General features: G+C 48.1%; 1 protein-coding gene across 1 annotated transcript; it reads right to left on the reverse strand.

Annotated features, from left to right (window-relative positions):
- Positions 1–1,351: 1,351 nt before the first annotated feature.
- Positions 1,352–19,803, reverse strand: RGS14 (regulator of G protein signaling 14). The gene is made up of 15 exons (XM_081850524.1): positions 19,188–19,803; positions 15,558–15,579; positions 14,622–14,776; positions 13,602–13,694; positions 12,661–12,804; positions 12,130–12,279; positions 11,888–12,008; positions 11,635–11,756; positions 9,669–9,872; positions 7,471–7,547; positions 5,708–5,834; positions 4,729–4,810; positions 3,128–3,186; positions 2,716–2,827; positions 1,352–2,132 (listed from the first exon to the last, which is right to left on the reverse strand). The coding sequence occupies exons 1-15, from the start codon at positions 19,230–19,232 to the stop codon at positions 1,819–1,821; spliced, it is 1,827 nt and encodes a 608-aa protein (XP_081706650.1). The 5' UTR covers positions 19,233–19,803; the 3' UTR covers positions 1,352–1,818.
- Positions 19,804–21,799: the final 1,996 nt, after the last annotated feature.

The raw sequence follows: 21,799 nt of genomic DNA on the forward strand, positions 1-21,799 counted from the left end.
AATTCAATAAATTAAATAAGTGAGTGGCAGCGCTGGTTCCCCTTCCTATCAGACTGCAGCAGCATTCACCAACCTGCTGCCTTCCAGATGTTTTGGGCTACAACTCCCTTCAGACCTGATCATGCTGCCTACAGGGTTAGGATTGGGGTTCAAGCAGCCAACTACGGGAGCATGGCAAGGAACACAAAATTTGGACACTGGAAACAACGCTGACACCCCGCGCCCAGCATCAAAGTAGATCCCCAAAGGGAGATGTCACCCACCCACCGACCCACCCATCCCAGAAACGTTGTGCCACAGCGTCCCCTAGCGTTGACTTGAAGAAACGGAGGGAGCCCTGACGCTGAAGAGAGAAGGTGCGCTCCTTCTACTTTGCTCCTCGCGAGCGGAGCGCCCCCTAGCCGACCAGCAACTCAGGAGAAAGACCCCTGCTTCGGAATGACCCCTGCTCTAGGAATGGCCACCTCCCGCAAGACGCAGCTCGCCCGGGCTTACCTGGCTGTCGCTGGGGCTGCCGGTGGCTCTTCCCGTCCGGGATCTCCGCCTGCACTGGCTGCTCCCCTCCCCACTCTCATTCAGACGGTGAGGGGCCGGCACATGCGGTCAGGGGCAGCCAATGGGGAAGCAGCTGCCTCCTCCGCCGCGCTTAGCATGCGAGGCGAGGCTCGGCAAGCACCTCGGGGACTGAGCTGGGCGAGGGGATGGGGCGCATCGGGAGACGGCGACCCCGCCCCGCGCGACCTCACCCACACGCCGCTTGCTGGCTGGTCTCCCCAGCATATGCACACAAGCAGAACACGTTTGCTGAGCAAAGGCTTGCGGAGGTTTCCAGGGACCTAGGAATGTGCGTGTTCTGTGTGCGTGGGGAGAGCGCGGCAACCCCACAAGTGGAGTGTTTCCAACCCAAATTTCCATTCATCTCTCTCTCTCTCTCTCTCTCTCTCTCACACACACACACACACACACACACACACATTGCTTGCCCACAGAGCACACCACCACCGTTTTTGGAGAGGGATGGGGGACCCAGCTTCTAACAGAGACATACACAGCTCCAGGGAAGGAGATTCTGTGGTACAGTTGGTGTGGGCTTGTCGGATCTGCACATCAAACGCTCAACCCAGGGCAACTGGGAATTGGGTTGGGGGTCCTCTTTGCTCTAAGCCATGCCGTTTCATGTGAAGGATGTGGGAACCTCTCAGGGGCAGCACAGACCCCCAAACAGTCCTGTCTCCACAACTCCTGCACCCGAGTGTGTCTGCCTTGAGGGCTGCATTCACAACCCACTGCTGCCACGCTGCCCAGAGAGGCATGTGATGCCGTGCACAAACTCGCAGAGACTCAGGACGACTTAAGCAACGGTGTTATCTTACATTTTACAAAGACTGAAAATTACAAACTATATACAGGCGTCATCACCACCTGCCACAGAGATGCGGTTGCTGCTGGGGCAGCCATGGGCAGCTGTTTCACAACACAGAGCAACACCCTACGACGGTCTGGTACAGCAAGTGGGCAAGACTGGCATTTTCCTGCCCAGCCAGCACGGGCAGTTCCAAGGGAGGAGAGTCAGCCAGAACATTAGGAGGACACGTTTCTATTCCTGGAAGACAGGCTGGGGGTCCCTAGAGGTGGCTGCAGGCTGTAGCCAGGCCTCGGACCATATTCCTATGAGAGGGGAGGAGTCTCTGTGAGGCAGAACATGGTACCACAACATATACTGAACAGGAGGGACCTGACCTCCCTGCAAGGAACATGAGGTTGACTAGGCCTCCTGGAAGGGACTAGTATGGCTGGTAGATGGAGTCATGGAGGAGGTCACATGGCTGAAGGTTTCCCAGCAGGACCTGCTGATGAGGGAGTTCCCGTAGGCGGCTTTGAAAGGGAAGCCTGAGATACTAACTGCTTCTTCTGGGCCTGGCACTGAGAGACGGTGGCTGCCTCAGCACTGGGGGCCTCAGATGTGGACTTTTTCTCAGGGGCTGGGCTGGATGAGGAGCTGGTCTTGCTGGAGACACCATCTTGTTCAGGCAGCTGAAGGAAGTCAGGTAGTTCTAGATCCTCTTTGGACAGGAGGCCACGCTGGTCATTGACTCTGCAGCTCTGTGCCCGGTTCAGCAGATCCACAAGCCCTGGGGGGGGGGGGGAGAGAAGGAATTTGCTGTAGTTCTGGTGGCCTAACAATAATTTATTATACTATACTAGCTGTCACCTTTCTATTCAACAGCCTTCTTCACCTTTAAACCTTTCTTTAAAAAATGGCCAATAATCCAGGCAGAGGGCCTTCTCGGCAGCGGCGCCCGCCCTGTGGAACACCCTCCCACCAGATGTCAAGGAAATAAACGACTATCTGACTTTTAGAAGACACCTGAAGGCAACCCTGTTTAGGGAAGTTTTTAATGTTTGATTTTTTTGTTGCATTTTTAATATCCTGTTGGAAGCCGCCCAGAGTGGCTGGGGAGGCCCGGCCTGATGGGTGGGGTAATATAAATTATTATTATTATTATTATTATTATTAACAACAACAACAGCAACAACAACAACAAAGAACTGAGGTTGAAAATTGCATGCATTTACAGAAATAAACATGTCAACATGTATGCAGATTGACATAGCACCCTTTAATTCCCTGGGACTGCACTGCTTGCTTCCTAGTCAGTAATAAGCATCTTATTTACCTCCCCTATCTGACAAGTGACATCAGAGAAGATTTACCTTCCAAGTCATACGTGCGTCTATTCTGTTTGCTCCTAGGAGGTTTAGTGAAGGAACAGGACCCCTCACTGAATGAATCAGATTCAGATTCTGTCTCTATAGAGCTGTCATCCTGGAACCACAGTGAGAGAAGGCATGATTATAACCAGAGCCAAAATTGCCAACCTACCTAAGCACCATGACATAAGCCTAGCAAACCCAAAACAAGGTGATATGCATGGCTGGTGGGGTGGGGGGCAGAAAGACATCTCTAGACATACAAAACTAGTATTATCAGGAATACTGCTAGGCCAAAACTTTTCTCACTGAGATCTACATGCAGGAAGGCTTTGTTTCTAGAAATAAAAATGTAGCAGCATTCTGTCATGTAATTGCCCCAGCTAAGGTAATACAACCCATGGCCAAGACTCACCTCACTCAGCTCACGAGAAGGGCTTATTGCAGAATTTCTCACACCAGGAGGTTTCCCTTCTGCAATAAAGCACATGGATATTAAATATCCTGGAGGGACAGCAGAACAAAGAGTCAGACCTTAAGCTCTGACAACAATGGGAGGCTGAGAATAAGACTTGATGGAGAATGGATCAGGATTTCCTGGAGAAGACAACATGGAAGAGGCTGGAAGCCTATCAACTGGGAGCTGAGAGAACATGAATGGACTGTCCTTGAAATGATTCAAGTGTTGATCCATGTGCTAGCAAGAATACTGGCAAAAAGAAGGAAATGCTGTGTTTACAAATGTGTCATGGACTAGGGAAGTTGTGGGTTTGGAGTACAAGATGAGAGGAAGTAGCAATGTTGCCTTCTCTTTTTCTGACACGACTCCTGTGTTTTCAGCAGCTGTATGACAAGAGCCCATTCAACAGGTGACTCTCCCCTTTCCTGCTGTTTCCTGCTGGAGAAAATCTTCACTTATCACACAGCTGCTAAAGGAGCCCTGCCACAGAAAAAAGTGTCAACTTTAGTGGGCCACCTATAAGGTTATGAGACAGAGGTGGTTGATCAGAGTGAATGTGGAGCAGGATGCAATACTGCATGAAATCTGGTATGATTCCCCACCCCTGACAAATATCACCGTGCTACAGCACATACCGTATTTTTTGCTCCACAAGACGCACTTTTTTCCTCTTAAAAACTAAGGGGAAATGTCTGTGCGTCTTATGGAGCAAATGTGTAATCCCTGGGGCTGGGGGGGGGGGGAACCCGGGCTTCCCCCACCAGCCCCGCAAGCTCAGGGAGCAGAGGCAAGGCTGCACGCAACCTTGCCGCCGCTCCCCAACCTGTTCTGGGGGCTGGGGTCAGGGGAAGCCCCAGCCCCGCGGCTAAAAACAAAGCCAAGGCAACTAGTGGGATCCATCCAAAGCCAAAGCCGCGTGCAACCTCTCCAGCCGGGAGAGGTTGTGCGCAACTAAAAACAAAGCCAAGGCTTCTGTAGCCTCTCTCGGCTGGAGAGATTGCGCACGGCTAAAAACGAAGCCAAGACAGCAAACCCAGGCTTCCCCTGACAGCTCCAGAAGCCTGTCCACTGCTCTTTGGGGCTGGGGGGAATAAGATTTCTTCTTGTTCGCCCCCCCCCTAAAAACTAGGTGCGCCTTATGGTCCTGTGCGCCCTATGGAGCAAAAAATACAGTAAATGCCCTGGGACATGTGGTTGGGCCTGTGGCCTCCCTGCTTATGATAAATGGCTCTTCATCTAGCCTCTTCACCGTGAGTGAGAGCTGATTTCCCCACCACCATTCTGCAACCAACACTGAACAGGCTCATTGAGTGGAAGATGCAAAAATTAGTGGTCTGCTCATCAACATTGGCAGGAAACAAGGCAATCCTGTGCATTGGCCTCCCACCCTCCCAGAGATCCACATGGCATTCATTCTTCCCTCCCTAGGAAGGTGTCCCTGTCTAATACTGCACAGTGCCAAGCCATCTACCAACTATCCCTAGAAAAATGAACAAGGTCAAGAGGAGGTCGAGATACTAGATCAGCAACCACATGTGCCTTTGAGCTTCACCTACCTGTATCTGACTCCAGCACAAGCTTCTGAGAAGCCACAGTGGTAACTTTCTCTTCCATATTAAGAGCTTGGGGCTCACCAGGCTGCAGCAGGAGAGCAGAATTGGAGACACAGCAAGGCAAGGACTTCATGTCAGGGTGGATGAACAACCACAACAACACTGTATACATGCTGCTAGAGTGGGCAGCTTTCCCAAAAAAAGCTGAACAGAAATAGCAATGTGCCGTAGCCTACCAACCCACAAAAATAATTAATGGTGTCTGAGACACAGGGGATCTCTCTCTAGCCTGGAGAGCTGCTGGACCTATGAATGGCCTGCATTTAGCTGGAACAGAACATTACCATGGACTCTGGTCTGGGTACCAGTCTCTCCTGGCCTGTCACTTCACTTGCTCCTGCTTAACTAGAAGGGGAAAGCATTGTCCCCTATTAAGAATGTAAAAGAGCCCTGCTGGATCAGACCATAAACCCATCTAACCCAGCTTCCTATTCTCCCAGTTGCCAATCAGGTTGCACCCCTAAGTGGAACATGAGTGCAACAAGACAACAACGAGGAATTCCTAGTAATGGTATTCAGAGGCAATTGGTATTCAACGACTAGTAGACACGGGAAGCTCTTTTCTTGTCTGCTCTTTTAGAGCCATCCAAGTTGGTGGCCATCACTACAACATATGGTAGCAATTTCCATAGTTTCACTATGTGCTGAGCAAGGGGTGCTAAAAAAAACTGGAGGAAAGCTTAAGATCCAAATGTAACTTGAAATTCTATCCCTACAGACCCCAGCAGAACCCCACAGAGAGGAAAACTGCAGGGAGGAAACTCCAAGTTCCATACTCCTTAACCATTTACCATACTGGCTGGAGTTTATGGGTCTTTGAATCCAACAACATCTGGAAGGCCACAGGTCCCCCACCACTGGACTGGAGTCACCAGGACTTCATTTCTGTGTCCTGTTTCACTTCCTCAAAGACCGTTCTCACCCGTCGAAGCAGGACTCGTGTGAGATCCAGGCCGTACTTCTCCACGATGGGCTGCAAAGCCTCCCGCAGCTGCTTAGTAGATTTCGCCAGAATGCACACTGTCTTATTCAGGGGCATGATTTCTAGCCTATAAGGAGAAGAAACATCAGAAATATACCCAATGGGCACAGTATACTGCATCTGGCACGGCCACCTTGCATAACTTGTGCACCCCAGTAATCTACCCCAGGTGAAGGATAACCCTCACTTCCTGATGCCTAATGGTAGGAAACCAAAGAGTACAGTTCTGATTCCCCCATTCGAAGCCCATGGGCAAAGTCACAGAAACTGAGCACATAGGAAAGCAGTGCAGGAAGGATGGTAGTTTCCTAATACTGTGCCCATATATGAATCACAGCAAAGTGGGCAGGGAGAAGAATATTCAAGCAGGTTGTCTTGAATGAAATCCTAATGTTGCGAACCCCTTGTGATTTAGGGTCTGAGAGGCAGAGTCTGTTCTGGAGCTGTGAGCCCTGACCTATGTTCATGGTGATACAGCAAGGTTCACGCAGATGGGGGGAGGGTGCTATCTCCCAAGAGATTTGCAGACTGGGGCTTGCAACACGTATGGCATACTCACTTGGCCACCAGTACCTGTATGGGAGACTCAAGGGAGTGTGAAGAAGATAATGGGGGAAGGTGCTTCCATCTAACCCACCCCCTCTGCCTTTGAAAGCCTTAATGCTGCCTGAATTGGGGATACCAAAGGGGCAGCACACCCATTGGGGAAGCTGAGGCCTTGACATTTGATTGGCATAACCTGATTCCTAGCTATTTTGTAGTGGACTTGGCCGCAGTAGCCAGAGCATCCAGGACTAAGATAAAACTGTGCAAACTCCTTTGTTGTTCTTGCCCCTGCCAGGAGGTGTCATGTTCCTACATTCATTGTACTGAAAAGTTGCATTTTGCATGCTGTTTTATTATTGCTACTACGCAGAGACATCACCTTGCCAACAAAGGTCCGTATAGTTAAAGCCATGATTTTCCCAGTAGTGATGTATGGAAGTGAGAGCTGGACCATAAAGAAGGCTGATCGCCGAAGAATTGATGCTTTTGAATTATGGTGCTGGAGGAGACTCTTGAGAGTCCCATGGACTGCAAGAAGATCAAACCTATCCATTCTTAAGGAAATCAGCCCTGAGTGCTCACTGGAAGGACAGATCCTGAAGCTGAGGCTCCAATACTTTGGCCACCTCATGAGAAGAGAAGACTCCCTGGAAAAGACCCTGATGTTGGGAAAGATGGAGGGCACAAGGAGAAGGGAATGACAGAGGACAAGTTGGACAGTGTTCTCGAAGCTACCAGCATGAGTTTGACCAAACTGTGGGAGGCAGTGGAAGACAGGAGTGCCTGGCGTGCTCTGGTCCATGGGGCCACGAAGAGTCTGACACGACTGAATGACTAAACAACAACAACAACAACTATGACATTGTTCTTGCAGTTGTTGATTTTGTGATGTATTGCTGTTCTCCTTGTTGTAAGCTGCTCTGAGCAGTGTGGGTGTGTGTATGTGTGTAAAAGCAGCATAGAGATAAAAGTGGCATGAACAGCAGTAGACAGAGAGGTGTTGGGTTTGCTTATGTTTCACAAATAAAGACGGGCCCCATCCCTGGGGCAGACAGCCCTGGCCCCATGTCAAGAGGGATTTAGCAAAGTTTCTGCCTGTTGGCTACAGAATACATGGCCAATGCAGAGCAGGAGGGGTCTACAGAGATTACACTCACTCAAAGCTGACCCTGGTCTCCAGCTTCACCTCCTGATCCACCAGGACTAAGCTCTCCTGGTTCAGTGCCAGCGGCTTCTGTGAAAAGCCAAGCAAAGGGAGACATATTAATACAGCAAAAATTAAAACACGGATGTATTGTTGTATATATATGGGTATATGCAGTGCTTTTTTCTAAAATAATGTTTAGGGGTACTCTCATTTTCCTACTCATATTGAAATACTGCCCCTCAATGAGGCCAAATTTAGATTCACAAAGTGTTTAGGAGCTTGCATCCCCCCAGAAGAAAAGCACTACGTATTTGAAGTAAAACTAGAAAATAAGGCCACAGGTGTGCATGAGTTTAAAAGCTAATGAGACCAAGGATGCAAGTCTGGGGAAATAGCTTTAATAATCCTGCATGATACGTATTATGAGACAAAACAATCCTAGTGATTAAGGGCTTTTTTCCTAGTTTACATTTGTTTGATTGTTAGCATTTCTTATCATCAGGTATGAATCGCCTCTTAGCATGAGTTCATGAACACCACCGTTATTTTCCATATGTTGCAACACATGTGTTGTTGCAACATCAGCGCTTTCTAACATTCCTCATGATGTCTCAACAATGCCTACTAATCTTTCAAGATGCCTTTCTCTTGATCAAGTTTATTTTTCCATTGTTTTGAGTATTTTGGAATCATATTTTTTATTTGATTATTTGTGCACTCGCGTGGTAGTGACAACTCTCTGCAAGCAGAGAGGTTACTAGCGTAGTGTTCTGGCTTGAGGACAGAGGGGGTCCTTTGTTCAAATCTTGCCCCTACCAGTACTGACAATTTGTCAGCCTTGGTCCTTTGTCTGTGTACCTTATAAGGTTATTGCAAAGGTTACCGAGATAGCCCATGTGCAGCACTTCGAATGCTCAAGAAATGCTATTTAAATGCTGACTACTGTATTAAATATACAGTGGTACCTCGGGTTACATACGCTTCAGGTTACATACGCTTCAGGTTACACACGCCGCTAACCCAGAAATAGTGTTTCAGGTTAAGAACTTTGCTTCAGGATAAGAACAGAAATCGTGCTCCGGCGGCGCAGCAGCAGCGGGAGGCCCCATTAGCTAAAGTGGTGCTTCAGGTTAAGAACAGTTTCAGGTTAAGAACGGACCTCCGGAACGAATTAAGTACTAAACCTGAGGTACCACTGTAGTTCTAAGCATGTTTACTCAGAAGTAGGTTCTCCTGAATTCAGAGAGATGTATAACCTAATAAGTGTGTTTAGGATTACAGCCTTCTGAAATCCTATATAGTACACAGTTACCTGGGAGAAAGTCCCTTGAACCTCAATGGAACTTACATCTGAGTAGACATGCATGGGATGCTTTTCCCCCCCTTTTTTTTGTACCAGGAAGCTTTCTGAGATTATTTCATTAGGAATGACCTATAAGTATATGTACACACGCTGTAATCAGCTATAAGCTGGATATTATTTGCCTAATGCAAATATGCCTTCTGAAATACTTGATATACAATCAGGGTGGATCTCTGGGGCTTACCTGTGGATAGGTAGGTAAATATTTGTCTCTGGCAGCACTTTGTAAAGAACAACATTGAAGGTATTTGAATTTCAGAGGAATTGAAACTATGCAGAGGCCCAACCCCTGGGCAAAAGAAAGATTCACCCTGAAGTGAACCTAAAGTAATTTCATTTTGAGTTCTTTCCTTGTCAGCTATGTGGGGTAAAATTAGCTGGCTCAAGGAGATACTTGAAGAATAGTGGGTGTCCCTTGAAAAGTGGTGATGGTAGTGTGTAACTCATATTGGTGCCTCTAGAAATCCATCTTCAGTGTCTTATCCATCATTAGTCTTCTGAGCCTTCAACTAGCCAATACTGTACATTCATTATCTCAGTAATTCTTACAACAACCCTATAAAATGGGCAATTGTTGTGCATGGCTTTTGAGACTGAGAGAATGTTGGTTTGCCTCAGGTGGGTTTGTACCTGCAGTGAAATTTCGGGCAAGGACTTCTGAACTCACAGCTCAAAAGGGAAGCTACTGCATTGTCCACCAACTGGACAGTTTTTGCCCCTTGAAAGAGGTCACAGCTGCTGTCTCTGTCTATATTTGACCTGGAAATACAGCACACACAGCATCCCTTCCTCTTAAAATTTCTGCCATGGGTTATTTTCCTTTTCCTCCCATAGGCTGGGCCTACCTTTTCATTCCCCACAAGATAGATCTTGACATCAGGCAGGTGGAGGCCCCGGCGCTGGCAAATCCCAGCCAGCATGTCCTGGATGGAGAGTCCAGAGCGCACAGGGGCCAGAGAGGCCGTCCCATCGGGAAGGTAAATACAACAGTACTTGACAGGCTGGTTCTGACTGTCAGGTTCTGAGCCAGTCAGGCTCTGCCTGTTGTTCTGGAGGAAGGAGAAATCAACACATTCAGCATCACTCTTTGACTGGCTCAACTACTAGGATAAAAGCTCAGAGTGGACACCAGATGATTTCCTAAGGTCTGATATATAATATTGTTTCTGGGTGTTTTGAGGCTTCTGGACAAATGTACCAATGATAATAGCCATACACAGAATTTTCATACATAACTGTACATCATTTATCCCTCACCTGTGTGCAAAACATAATATATTTGCTGTTCCATGCATTATAGAGAATGAGGAGATAGAATACTAGAATGTACACAAGTGGCAGGTGGGGGGGGGGTATAATGCCCTCCTTGTGCTTTTCTGATCGGTGACATTTTTATTTTATTTTTAAACTTTCCTCTATTTTGTAAACCATATTTTGCATCATGTGAAAATGTTTAGCAGAAGAACAACTCTGCTAGATAAGACCCAAAGTCTGTCTGGTATCCTGTTTCCCACCATGGGCAATCCAGTTGTTCAGACAAGCTCATAACATACAAACACAAGAAGAGTCCTGCTGGATCAGGCCAGGGGAACGTCTAGTCCAGCATCCTGTTCTCACAGTGACCAACCAGATGCCTATGGGAAACACGCAAGCAGCAATGCATTGTTGCTTCCCAGCAAAAAGTATTGTCAGATCTACTACTCCTGAACATGGAGGTTCTATATAGCAGGTATCTTCAACCTTTTCAAACTCAGGAACCACTTTTAACCCAAACATGCATTTGAGGACCCATTTCTTAGTCTCCCTGTTGATATGCTAGTTTTGCTGCATGCAGGGACTACAACAGGGGAGAAATTTAAATATATGATCCTTCCCTACTACCTACAGTTTGAAGTAATACATTTTAGAATTCTACTCTTGCAATCTACATTTCTCATTCTGGGTACTGTATTGAAAAGTGTAAAAAAAAATCTGGTTCTAAGATGTGTTGGTTTGGCAGTCTGCAACTCTTGCTTTCATGTCCAACAGCTCCCCCTTTCTGCAGATCTGGCACTGGTGCTATGCATACAGTGCACAGACCTTTGCATACATGTCACTCTTGTAGACTAAGACTGTAGCTCTAACCACATTTGCCTGTGAATAAGCACCACTGAACCTGGTGAACTGTGCTGAATCATGCCTGGTCTGTTGGCATTTATGTGTAGTATCTATCAAAGCCAAAGAAAAATCTGATCTGATCCACTGTCGAAGAAACAAGTATGCTGTACATGCATGTGCATATACTAAACAATAAGTAAATAAAAATCATTATTTTGCTCCCCAGAAGTAGGTTCCATTGGAACAGGTCTGTACTCTGTAGTTTACATTCATGTTATGCAGATCAGGCAATATTCAGCACCTGCTGTCCCTGCAGGGTTTTCTAGCAATGCTTCTGGATTGCCTCCCCACCAGCTGGGACTCCCTATGGCTTTAAGCAACATCTTTTCAACAGTTCCAGGGTTCTGCAGCTGCGGAAAATACTGGGAGCTGCCTCAGCAGCTCTTTCCAGGAGCATTCACAGAGCTGAACTGCACATTGTTGAGAACTCCTCCACACTGCACAGTCACATAGCCCATTACAGATTGCGTGGGGGCTGGGCGGGACAGAGCATGCAGCAGCTGTGGCAGAACATCAAGCAACAGCAAAACGCCTACTAGCGCAAGGAAGGGAACGTGACCCGAGCGGGATGGGGTAGGCAACAGCAGCAGAGGTGGGTTTTCACTGCCCTGGCCCCCCAAACCCCCAGGCTAAATAAGTCCCAGAAGCACTTGCCTCGGTCTGGGAACTGTTGGTGGCGTAAGATGAGAGGAAGCCCAGGTCCAGGCTAGCCGAGGAATTCAAAGAGCCTTGAGACTCACGCCAGTGGGACGGCCCTTCGCTGCCATTTCTTTCCTCTAGGACAGAGAATCAGCAGGTTTTTGGAGGATAGGTGATCCATGGCGATCGAGCACTTTATTACCCACCCTGATGCCACCCAGAGTCACCTGAACAATTGTGGTGTCCCAACTATCGGCTTTGGACTCACCTCCCCAGTGACGCTCCCTCCGGTCCCCTCTCCGAAAGGATCTCCGAGGGCTCCTGCTGCCTAAGTTGCCACCTTCCTCCATCCCTAGCGGCAGCGATTTCCCTGCTTTTAGTTTCGTTTTCTAGGGGGAAGCCAGAGAGTGCATCAGCTCATGGCATGGTGGACCAGGTTAGGGGGACGAAGTGGGGAAATGCCACCGCCTAACTTCCCCATGCAGTCCTGTTCAAGAGGAGGCCCCGTACCTTGCCACGGTCGCTTGGGGGGCTGCCGCTTCGAGAGTGAGGCCTCAGCTCTGGCAAGGGCTGCCCTTGGCTTTCAGCCTTCACACATGCCTGATACAGTGGAGACTTGACGAAGCGTGCATAGCTGTCAAACTTCATCAGGTTGAAGATCTGGAGCAAGAAGCCTTGGGTTAGTCATGTGCCCATCACTGTGCCTGAAGCAGGACGCCCTCCAGGACTTAGATCGCCTCAGAGGGACATAGGAAGCTGCCTTATACTGAGTCAGACCACTGGTTCATCTAGCTCAGTTGTCAACACTGACTGGCAGCAACTCTCCAGGGTTTCAGGTGTACCTGGAGATGCCAAGGATTGGGCTCTGGGACTTTCTACATGCAAAGCAGCTGTTCTGCTACTGAGCTGCATCCCTTCTGCTACCTCAGAAGACTTCAGCAACGATGCTTCGCATTACTGATTGGAGAAGTGGCAGGTGGTGTTCCTAGATTCCCACACAAGCCCACATCTCATAGACTAGCTAAGGCAGACTGTTCTCACCTGGAGTTGTTGGACGTGAAACATGTCAGGGGTGGGGGTGGCCAGCATCTCCTCACCAATCCAGGCCTGTCTGTCAATATTGACCGGGCTGACCGAATGTCTTGACAGGAACTCATCATAGATCCTCCTAGCCTCCTGGGCCAGCTATGGAGAAAGCAATGTAGGTTGAGACGAGTTATGACGTTACTACAGGTAACAGCTGCTCTCTGTGCCACTCTTCTTTAGTGTAGGCTATAGAAGAGCGTCAGGGTTCCTCTAGTCATAGGGTTGCATGCAACCAATGCTTGTATGCAAATACTAGAAAAGTATGAAATTGCTATTCATTTGGTTGCAAAATTCAACATTATGAGAATCCTTCCTTCCCATGCCTGGTAAAACCTCCAAAGCCAGAGGGAGACTCAAAATGCTTCTGAGCAATCAAAAGGAAGTATTTTAATGTGCTGCATAGCTCCTTGCCCTTCCCTATGACTAGTGACAAAAGCAGGGAAGTATACAAAAAGCCAGTTTCCACAATGTGTCTAGGTAGCAGAATCCAGCTTTTTCAGCCAAGAATTTGGCTCCCTCGGGAATTTCTTTAGTGTTTTATTTTTAAGCACAGTTCATGTAGTGTAACTGAGAGGCAAGGAGTCATCCTGACATTTCTTAGCGTATCCCCTCTTCCAAATCAGGCAATGTGTTTTCTGAGCAATGATAAATGTGCTGCCTGCATCTTGTGCAGAACTGAGCTTCCTTAAAACAAAAGTCTTCATTTTATAAACTGCAGTTTCTAAACCTTGTGGTTAAAAAATAAATATGAATATCCCATTCAGGGCAAATTAGGAACAAACTGAGCTACACTTGCTTATATCCACTCCCTTTCAGCCCCCCTGGGCAGAGAAAGAGTCTGCTTTGTGCTGGTTTGGGGTTTCACCTGCGTTGTCTGGCCTTGGTGGTGCTCTTACCTGTTGGGTGCTGCCAGCTGGGATCTGCTGAAACCGTTCACAGGCTTGCCAGAAATATACATTCTCAGCACTAAACTCCTTCTTCAGGAACTCCTAAAAAGAGGTGGGGTAGAGATGAAGACAACCCTCCCTCTGTCCCAGGACTCTCACAATTTAGTGTCCTGTGTAGATCAAAGAGTTCATCTAGGCACCATTCAGCCAGGTACAACAAATGCAATACAACACAAAGCAAAACATTATGTAAACTCTACGACAGGCACATACTATTGCAGGCTCACACATACACACGGGGGGCGGGGGGCGTACCTCAGCTTCTCACAGAAGGGTGAGCCATTTCCTTCTCCATTGTGGCGCTGGACTGGGTGGAGCCTCCCCACCCTGCCCCCACTTTGCAATGAGTATGAAAATACCCCCCCCCACTCTCTCCACTCTTCAGGTGGTCAGTCTAATTAGCAGAGAAGGAGCCATTTTGTCCCCTTTGTGGCACTGGGCTGGGTGGAGAGGCTTCCACCTCTCTACATAGCACCACACCATGGTGGGGAGGGGAAATGCACCACCCTTGCTTGATCCTGCATGCTTTTTCCCCAGTGGCAGCCAGCAGAAAATTGGGTCAGAGGCTGGCAGGCCACTAGAGAAGGCTTAGCAGGCCAGAAAGGGACATAGGAAGGAGGGTGCGGGGGGTGAGGTCTGACCCAGGTGTCATCTCTGAGGGGGTGACAAAATGGCAAACCGCAGGGGGGCGGCACACACCGCGGGGCCTAGCCTGCAGCGCCTGGCCTGCAGCTCTCTTCTGGGAGTGACGTGATGGCTTGGCGCCCTGCGCTGCCCCAAACAGCAGCATGGGGCTTGCGTCCGCCAGGTGGACTCCATGGCAGCTCGCCGTGGCACCCCCCTGGGCGGATCGCTGTGGCACCCCCAGCTAGAGACACCCCTGAGGCTAGATAAGCCCCACAGACTGACCATGTCCTGCCCTGGGTTGGAGGGAGATAATGATAAACAGAAGTGCTGTGTCTTACTCACAGTAAAGTAGGCCACACCAAGTCGGTCCTGCAGTAGTGTCTCAAAGGACTCTGCCCACCGTGCTACAGATTGCCCCGAAGAAGGAGAGGCGTTCTGGGTGCTTGGCAGACTGTCCACACTGTTATTACTGCCCCGAGCCCCCGAGCTGTTTAACTCTGTGAACAGAGAGAGAGATTTCAGGTCCTTCCCAAGCCCTAGAGTGACACTGAGTTGGGGGTCTGCCCAACTTGGCTACCTGAGGGAGAGGTCTAGATGACAACCTCATTTCACATACTGCAGGTGTGGGGAACCTTTGGCTCTCCAGATGTGGCTGAACTACAACTTCCATCATCCCAGGCAACTGGACATGATTGTTGGGGCTGATGGGACTTGTAGTTTGGCAGCATCTGGAGGGCCAAAGGTTTACCACTCCAGACATACAGAAACCAACTGGAGTGGCAACTGAATCTTATTTCAACAAGATGGCATCCTCCACTGCGCCTGAGGGCAGCAGGCTAGTGTAGGAGGTGCAGGCCATGATGTGGCATAGGCAGTCCTGTCATCCAATACTTCCTCATCTCTCCCTCTACCCCCAGCATCCTTCTGAGGTAGACACCTAACTCCACATAATGAAGGGGTTGCCCCAGCAACAAATCTCTGGCCTCTGTATACCAGCTGATAAATCTTAGAGCTGGAAGTGGCCAGTCTGTGTCCTGGAAAAATATCCTGAGAGGTATTTTGGGCAACGTTTGTTTCACCATCTAGTTGCCTGGAGTTGTTTTATGTAATTCAAAATGCCAATGTGAGTGAGTGTGAGCAGGTCTTCCTGTTGCTTGTAGAGTTTACCAGCCTTTGCACTGCTCCACCCCTACTAGCTAGTGAGCCCTGCTGTCATGGTCAGGTCTTTAACCTTCCCACATGCCCTGCACCCTTCCCAAAGACAGACGACCTACTTACCCCCATCTGACACAGCCAGGCCCTGCAAGAGAAGGATGAGAGTGGTCAAAAGAGTTCTTAGGGATATGGCAGAATGCAGCGGGGCCAGTACCCCCGGGGACGGAGGCAGCCTCTGCTCCAGCATCACACAGCCTCCCAAGACATTCTGCTGCACACAGCAGATGCAAGATAGCCGTCTGCTACCAGAAAGCTTCCGACTTCAGGACAAGTGCCAAACTGTGCCGCATCCAATCTCCTCTGCTGTTGTGGAAGTCTGCCGTGGTCAGAACTCGCTGTAAGCAATGTAAGATACGTGGGAAGGAGGTCTGACCTACACAAGAGCAGGAGCCTACCACTACCACCCCTGGTCCCAGCTGCCTTTGGGAGAAAGTAAGCTATAGGCCCACCTTATTCCCAGATGCACCCCCAGGTGGAATGACCCAGGGCCAGTACTATTCCATACCGTCCAACATTTTCTCAGATGAAAATAGGGACATTCTATTCTACATCAGGAAGCTTCTCCCGCATTTGATCTCCAGCACACATAGATGTCTTATACACATATACATCTGTCACCTTGAGCCAATTACAACCTCTCAGCCTAACCTACCTCACAGGATTGTTGTAAAGAAAAAAAATATGTGAGAGAGGGGATTGTGTACACCTTCAACTGATAAATGGAACTGAAATAACATTTCAGCAGTACGCTGCTTTGAGTCCCTGTCAGGGAAAAGATGGGAAAGAAGAAGAGGAGGAGGAGGAGAGGAGGAGGAGAAGGAGTAAAAACTGTGAGAATGATCAGGAACATACCAGAGAGTAAATCCTATTGAACTCAGTGGGATTTAATTCTGATTAAAATGCTTAGGGTTGCCCAGTCTTTACCCAGTTACCTGGGAGTAAGCTCCTTTGAATACAGTGGGACTTACTTCTGAGTAGACATGTAAAGGCTTGCAGTGTAAGGCTCCATTTACAATAAAGGAATAAACGCCTCATGTGTTTCCTAAAAAATGGCTGGCTGCTGAAGCATTTTAATTAAACGATTTAAAGTGGACTGGTGACCTTTTCCTTCAGAATTATAGAAAGGGGCTTTGTATGCGCTCCACCATTTCCTTAATTTGATGTAGGTAATTTATTTTCGATATAAGCAGCACTCCGTTTTTACACATATACACACACCACTTTAATTGCTCTCTGAGACATGGAGGGGAAGAAAATAGAAAAGTAGGACATTCCAGGTTCAATTAGAAATGGTGTTCAACGTGCAACATTACTTGTATAATGGCACCAAAGAGCCACACACAAGACCTAGAGCAGGGGTGGAGTGCTTCAGGCCCAGGGGTCAAGTGTGGCCATTCAGGCCTTTCTATTTGGCCTCTAAGACTCTCTGCTGCCACAATACGCTCTTGAGCCTCACCCCTCACCTGCCCTGCATTGCACCCTCCCTATTTTTGCCTGACCAGAATGTGTCATTTGAACTCTGATAACACCTCTTTGGCTTGTCTGAGTATATGTAAACACTAGCCAATCATTGCTCTGCCTGCCTTAGCCTCTGGCACCACCCGCCACTGGCATGTGGCCCCCAGAAGGAAATGCGGCTCTCAGGCTGACACAGGTTCCCCACCCCTCAACTCGAGACTCCCATCCCAAGGACCATCCGGATGTGGCACAGAGACCAGCCTTGCCACAGTGCCACAGTCTAGTCGAGCCAACCGCATACAGATGTTGGTGGTGTCCTTTGCCTACGCCATTGCTTTGTGGCACATACAAGGTTCCTCATACTGGAACTTCAGTCTAGGTCTTTCAGATCACACAAATCTGAAAAGGACTAATGGAAGGAGGGTGCTGATGGGATACGCCTGACAGCTTGGTCCTTCTCATGTCAGGCAAGACAAAACAACTCCCCATATGAGAACGTGAGCAGCCATTCCTTCTTGAAAACCCACAACAGTTTCTACAAAAACAGGGTTGAATTCAACCTAATATTACATGGCAGTGGGAAACTTCCAGGACACATAGATTATGCACACATTAGCACCCCCCCCCAATACTGCATTCTGCTGTACACAGCCGAGAAGGGGCAGGGATGTCTTCCCTTGATACCCATTGCCTGTTTGGTTTCCCCATGCCTGCAAACCACCACTACCCTGAACTCATGAAGCTGTCATCTGCACATGTGCAACAGCTGTACACACCTCAGCTTAACCGTGAAATGAATGTAGCTTATGTTTTCCAATTGGATGGCACTGGTTTGAAGGGAAATGCACCAAGGAGCAGTATTTCTCAAGAAAAAGCGACAGGATATAGATGTGGATTGTAACAAATGCCTTGTGTACGCAGCTTCAAGCACCAGTGGTGGGCCACAGTAAACAGTAATGTGGGTACCGCTCTGGGGTCAGTATCTGATATTTCTATTTGAATCCACGTTATAGAAAGGATGGGAAATCTCTGCTGGACTACAGCTCCCATCATCCCTGACCATTTGTTATACTGGCTGAGGCTGGTGGGTGTTGAAGTCTAACAGTGTTTGACAGGCCACAGATTCCCCAACTCTGCACAATAGGATAAGACTCTATGTTGTCACCATAGTCAAAGGGAATCTTTCCATGAACCACACCATGGACTTCTCTCCAAAGGCTCCTACAAGCTGATCCCACACAGAAATTCCACATAGGATCCCCCATCCAGGGCAAACAAAGGCTAAAGCCACTTTCCAGGCAACCAACTAGGTTTCTGTGGCTGGCTAGCAATTATCTCCCATCTTACATTCCTACCAAACCCTGCTATTCCCTAAACAAATAGCTGCCAGGTTTCAGCACCACCAGTTTATCTAACCTGCAACTCCTTGCTTCTTCTTCTTTTTTTCTTCTTTTTTTTTTTGCCTTGCTCACGACATGAGTCTCTGGCATCCAGTTTTGTCAGCCCATCTAATCTGATTACAGCCCTTCCTTGCCTTTTGTGGCTGCCAGTCATGCTGAGTTGTGCAACATGATCTCAGAGACTCTCACGCCAGCCCTCGGTCTTCTGGGCTCACCGCGGCAGATCATCTCTCAGTGCAGGCTGCAGCCTCTGAAAAGTACTGTGATTTCACAGGCCACAGAAACCCTCGAGCTCAGTGTGAGACAAAAAAAACCCCAATCTGGCCGGGTGTGGAGGGCGAGGGGTTAGCAAGGCAAGAGTCACAGACCCTTGACACAGACCAGCCACACAGAGAGTGCTCTCCATGTACTCTCCCACAAGTTACAAAGAACGAGGTGGGGCAAACAGGCTCCTTGTCACCAGGCTCAAAGGAAATGAAGTGTGGATTAGCCTTTCTCTAATAGTCAAATCCCATCCTCTCCTCAATATCGGTGTCACAGCCTCCCACTTATCTTCCTGGATGTCAGAGATCCATGAAAAGTAAAGGCACCCCAGTTGGCCCAGAGAGGCCCTGCAAGGAGAAAAACAATGAATGCTGATCTTCCTGGACAAATAACAACCCCAAAATGCATAAACACACAACCCAGATCCTTAAAAGGCTGCTTCCCTGAAGCATCCTTTGCTGGGGACAGGAAAAAAAAAAAAACAGAAACCACATTTCCTTGCAGGTTTGTGAGCTGCAAGCCTTTGGCCTTGCCATCATCCCCCAGGAGCAACTGAAGTGTACTCACTCACCATTCGGCCATTTTGGACGCCCAGGTATTTGGGTTTTCCCAGCATGCCTCGTGCTGCTGTCACAGGTAGTCTGTCTAAGCCAGGACCATCAGCCTAGGAGAAGCCCCTCCCTGAGGCTGCAGCACGGCCTTCTGAGCATCCCCGGCAGGGAGAGAAAGAAGGAGTGCAGCTGCCTGCCACGCTCACAGTGCTGCACTCACTACCTCTTTTCTCTACCACAGGAAGTGTCACTATGGAAACCAAAACCACAGCTCAAAATGGGGTTTGGAAGAGAGACTCCCTCCTTCGAAGAGCACAGCCCCACAGACACCCACAACAGCCCAGGGCTCTCTGTGAACTGTCCAAGGCTAGAAGCATAAATTTCTCCAAAGGATTCTGCATCCTGATAAGGAACCGGAGTGTTAGGAGCTAAAGGCAAAGAAATTTACTGTCATCCACCACAAGAAACCCCTCAGGGGAAGGAACTGAACAGATGGAAGCAAGGTAACAAGGCGTTGCTTCAGCAGAAATGCAGCAGAAGGAGCAGAGAGAATGAAGACAACAATCTGAGGCGAATGCAGCACAGAAAACTGTCCTTGGAAATCATGAGACTCCATCAGGAACGGGAGGACTTTGTTTCATAATCTCTGCTGTAGCAATATGGCAAAAGAGGTTCCAGCTAATAAACAAGCTTGCTGGCATGAAGTCAGGGGCCTTGTGACTACATATACGGTGCCTCTAGGCCTCTAATCCAGGCAGCAACGGATATGACGCCCAGTCCAACATTGTTAAGCGTGATAGTGGGATTTATTCACTTATTTCTTGCATTTTTATCCCAGCCCTCCTCCAATGAGCTCTGGGTGGCTTACATTCCTTCCTCCCCTATTTTATCATCACAACTACCCTGTGGGGAAGGTCATGGAGCAATTGGCCAAAGATTACCCAGCAAACTTCATGGTTCTAGTTAGGGTGGCCACTTTCAACACACATTGCCAGAAACAGAGAACATAGAATTGCATCTGCTAATTTTTATATAGAGATACCAATTTTAAATACTAAAATTTAAATAGAAATACAATACTTCTCACCACAGGGAGGACTGCAGCCAGGTGACCTGTGTGCCTGCTTAGTCTGCTCTTGCGATGTACACTGTTGATTGGCAATTCCAAAAGCCTTCCTGCTTTCCCTTTCTCTTTAAATTGAACCTGGATTCAAGGTGACACTTGAATGAAATATGGGAAGCAGGTAAGCCCCACCCCACATAGTCAATCACAAGATGCAGTCACACACACTATTTGAATGGCAATGCCCATCAGCTTGGGGAGTGGGGGCAGCCCCCTGAAATATTTTATTGGGGGGGCAAAGGGCCTCAGTTCTTAGGAGTTACCTCCTATGCCTGGATTGAACTGCCCTTCAAATAGAGGACTGCCCTCTGTAAAGTAGGATATATAGCCACCCTTGTCCTAGATTCTAGGACATGGACCAACACATACACTATACTGGCTCTCACTGGGAAAGCTGGCAGCCTTTGAGATAGATTTGACCCTTCCAATTAAAACTTTAACTAGCTTCTGATAATTCTTTCAAATTCAAAGCAAGGTGTGATTTTTAAAAAAAATGTTGTCCAGTTTCACTTGTAATGTGTAATTGTGTGCAGTAATGTTATTGTGTTGTTATGCATATTCTGAGAAAGTAAAGGATCACTGACAACCTGAGGATATATTTCAGAATACCCATTCATTCTTTAAACATGACATTTGCTCCAGAGCAGTGAAGCTTCTCCTTCTAAGTAATGCCACTTGCATTATAGTACCTAAACATATTGTCCTGGGCATTGGCCTAGTATGAGGAGAATACACTGACCTCCCAAAGTGTAACAGTTGGACATCTCTGATCTGGTGCAAGGCTGGGAACATTAATGAGCTTACCTGAATGTGCTGCAAATTCTAGCATGTCATACAAACACAGCACAATCAATGGTACTCCCCATGGGTATAGCATGGGAGGCACTGCAAATAATATTGTAGTAGAGAATTCACAAGGGAGGTTGCTGTATTGTAAACATTCTCAAGATTGCCCGTGAAGATGTGTAATTAGTGCTTGCAGTGAGGAGTGGGTTAAAAATAAATGTTCAAAGTCTAAAGCAAAATTGACCACATGCACCCATCATTTATGTACAGACTATTACCTGTGACGTCTATCAATTTGTCCGGTAAAAGTTCCCAGGTTCTATATGAACTGCATCAGTCATGAAGAAAACACTCTTATTTATGGCAAATATTCTTCTGGTGGTAATTTATAACAGGTAGTTCTCAACAGACAACAAAAATGCTGCCATCTGAGATAGGCTGGTGGATGGTGGGGTCAGGGGGTTGGCTCCTTCCTGTAGCACAGATGGGGGAGTACAAAAAATGCACCTCTCTTGGTTCCTCGGCAGAGGAATCTGGCTGCTGGTGGGAGTGGGAAAATGAAAAATTGGGAAAGCCAAAGTTGACGCGTTTTTCCATCCCTGGAGAGGAGTGTGTGAGGGTATATGGAAGCCAGCCAAGTGTACAAGGGAAAAATTTGTATTAATTGCTCCACCTGCCCCCCACTTATTTGCATTGTGCCCTGGAAGGTTGTCCCAAAGAGGA

This window comes from Podarcis erhardii (genome assembly GCF_964252035.2).
Source record: "Podarcis erhardii genome assembly, chromosome: 2".
Lineage (NCBI taxonomy): Eukaryota > Metazoa > Chordata > Lepidosauria > Squamata > Lacertidae > Podarcis > Podarcis erhardii.

Coding starts and splice junctions, on each gene's coding strand:
- RGS14 (XM_081850524.1), bottom strand. CDS start 19,232: ATGCTGGGAAAACCCAAATACCTGGGCGTCCAAAATGGCCGAATG. Junction 11,757..11,887: donor GAGGGAGCGTCACTGGGGAG/GTGAGTCCAAAG, acceptor TCTCTGTCCTAG/AGGAAAGAAATGGCAGCGAA. Junction 2,828..3,127: donor CTTCTCGTGAGCTGAGTGAG/GTGAGTCTTGGC, acceptor CTGTGGTTCCAG/GATGACAGCTCTATAGAGAC.